The sequence below is a fragment of the Entamoeba invadens genome (assembly GCF_000330505.1).
Source record: "Entamoeba invadens IP1 unplaced genomic scaffold scaff_1105074725179, whole genome shotgun sequence".
NCBI lineage: Eukaryota > Evosea > Mastigamoebida > Endamoebidae > Entamoeba > Entamoeba invadens.
Window position 1 is genome coordinate 39,702 of NW_004440206.1, and position 2,771 is coordinate 42,472.

Sequence of the window (2,771 nt, forward strand, 5' to 3'; positions counted from 1 at the left end):
TCCCTATATTTTTATTTCAGCTTGTTTTGTCAAGACTTTATGTATTTTTTTATAATTGAAGTTTTTTTATTACTATTATTACAAATATTATAAAAATAATAAATATTTTCATATCATTTTATAGTTAAATTATAGTAAAAATAGTGTATGTTGTAAATTAAAAGATTATTTTAAATTCTATAATAAAAAATCAAAATAACGGACAAAAATATGTCTTTTTTACAGGGTCGGCCAAGATCCAGTTTTTCAACAACTTCGTGGCAATCTCTAATACGTGTCCGTTCATTTTTAGTTTTAGCATATTGTTAACAAAAAATTTAAAAAGTTTTTTAGAGTTAAAATGTTTTTTAATAATTGGTAAAACTATAGTTAACGATTTAAACAAAAATTCTGTATTGTTTAAATTGTCATTACAATGTGTTATAATCCAGTTTTAAAGAACCACAATTGAACAATAAAAAACATATGACATTATGGGATGCAAAGTTTTTAAAATTAAATAACAATATTCACTCATTATAATTGTTGTATACACAGAAAATACTTACAAATAAAAATTATTAGAAATAATTTTAGTGATTTTAATTTAAAATTTTTATTTAAACAATTAATTTACCTTTTCAACATACACATTAATATTTATTATTAATATTTATTGTTAATATATATATATATATGTATATTTGTCAGTTTAACAAAGGTTTTGAAAAGTTTATTCATTTTCTTTTTAATTAAAGTATTAATTAAACAATTAAATAGAAGTAATTTAATTATCTTTTCAATAATACAAAACAAACAATGTATTATTTTTTGAATGGAGTAAACCACATTACCTTCAAAACAATAAAACTTATCTTTAGTTATATTTCTTGATAAAAACGATTATTCAAATTATAATAATAATCAGTCAAAATAATAATTATCATTCAAATAAAAAACATATATCAGAGCAAGTTTAAATAAGTTTTATTTACATGTATAATTTACAATTGAAAGGTTTTAACGTACAATTATATTAACACAAAGATATATGTATATTGTTGTATTTAAAGTAATTTGAAAATAATTTTATGTCTAATATAAATTATCGTTTTATTTTTCTTCGTTTTATCATATATTATAAATAATTGTGTTTTGTCATTTTCTTTTTGTTTTTCAAAAATGATAATGTTATTTACCATTTTATTGTTTTTTAAGTTTTTTTTCAATAACATGATCGTTTGGCAGATTCTGCTTTTTTTGACAATTAAGTGTTAAAAAAATAATCTAGTATTTTGTTTGGGTTTTAAATTCAAAAAATAAACAATCACCACGAGTTAGTGAAGTCCTCCTTGCCGCGTATTCCTCGAACCTTTTCCCGCAAGCGGAGAAAAACAACTTCGTCGGTACGGACAGTGGATGTGATGACACAGAGACAAATAAACAGTCACTGAGAGGTATTATTTTTTATAAAAAAGTATTTGCCTCAAATATCTTACTTAACAAATGAAAAAAAAAATTAAAAAACACTTTTTTATTTTTTAAAATTATAAAAAATAATGATAAAGTCAATCCGAAATCGTTATTTATTCTGTTAACCTTATATATCTATTATGATTCATTATTTGATTATTTATATTAAATAATTCTCCACAAAATAAAATAAAAAATGTGTAATATATTTTATTTTAATTGATATATTCAATATTAAAAGTGTCATTAACTTTGTAGAAAGCATATCTTTGAACCACAGTTGATTGATTCATGTTTTTTACGCATTTTAAGTGTAGACAACACGAAAAGGCATACGACTTTATTAACTTTACATTCGCTCCCATTAAAACCTCCTTCAAATTTAATAATTTAAATGCGATTTGATCAATTACAGTGACTTCGTCTGGTATTTTTAAAACGCCATTACAATCAATTGAATTCATATCGATACAATAAAGCACGACATCTCCTTTAAACGTGTATTTATTTTTAATTACTTTGAATATGTAATAATCAACACTTCCTTCAAAAACAAAATTTAAAGGAATATTTGTAAATTCGATGTTTTTTATGTTGAAACATTTGTACAGCACACAATTGTTTGTTATGTTTTGATCTATAAAAGTGACTGAAGTAAGTTTTTCACATCGTTTTATTTTAAGACTTGTATTTGGAACAATACAAAGTTCTTCAATTGTTGCATGTTTAAAAGTATCGACAATATGTGTGTAACTTGCTGGAAACACAAGTTTTCTTAATTTTTCATTCTTTTTGAACGCATTTATCGACATTTCGGTAATTCCCTCTGGAATTGTCATTTCTTTGTATTTGTAATTTTCAAAGTTTGCGTCTGATATAATTGTTCGAAGGTTTTTAATATTTGAAGGAATTATTCCTTTGAACACATCGACGTCTTGTTGAGTGTAACAAAACTCATTAATTTCAATATTCTTCGCATCTAACATTTCTTTCATCCAACATGCAGCCTTCACGTTCATTACTTTAGTGCTAATGGCATCGATTTTCTTCAGTCCGGTGTATTCGTATAAATTGTTAATTCTAACATTACTATTCAATGTTATTGCAGTGAGACAAGTCATGAAATGTTGAGTTCCAAAAGATATCACATGCGACAAATCAAGTCGTTTTAAGTCACATCCTGATAACGCGTTGTATTCAATAGTTGTCACTGTGCTCGCCAGATTTATATCGGATAATCCTCTCTTGTTAACATAAACATTTGATTGAATTTCGTCCGATAAAAAATCGGGTAAAATAAAGTTGGTATAGTCCTCCTT

At 24.3% G+C, this 2,771-nt stretch overlaps 1 protein-coding gene across 1 annotated transcript; it reads right to left on the minus strand.

Annotated features, from left to right (window-relative positions):
* Positions 1-1,667: 1,667 nt before the first annotated feature.
* EIN_478800 (hypothetical protein) lies at positions 1,668-2,768 on the minus strand (the record flags this gene model as incomplete). The annotated part of the gene is made up of 1 exon (XM_004255311.1): positions 1,668-2,768. A coding segment is annotated over one exon (1,101 nt), but the record flags the coding sequence as incomplete, so codon positions are not given.
* Positions 2,769-2,771: the final 3 nt, after the last annotated feature.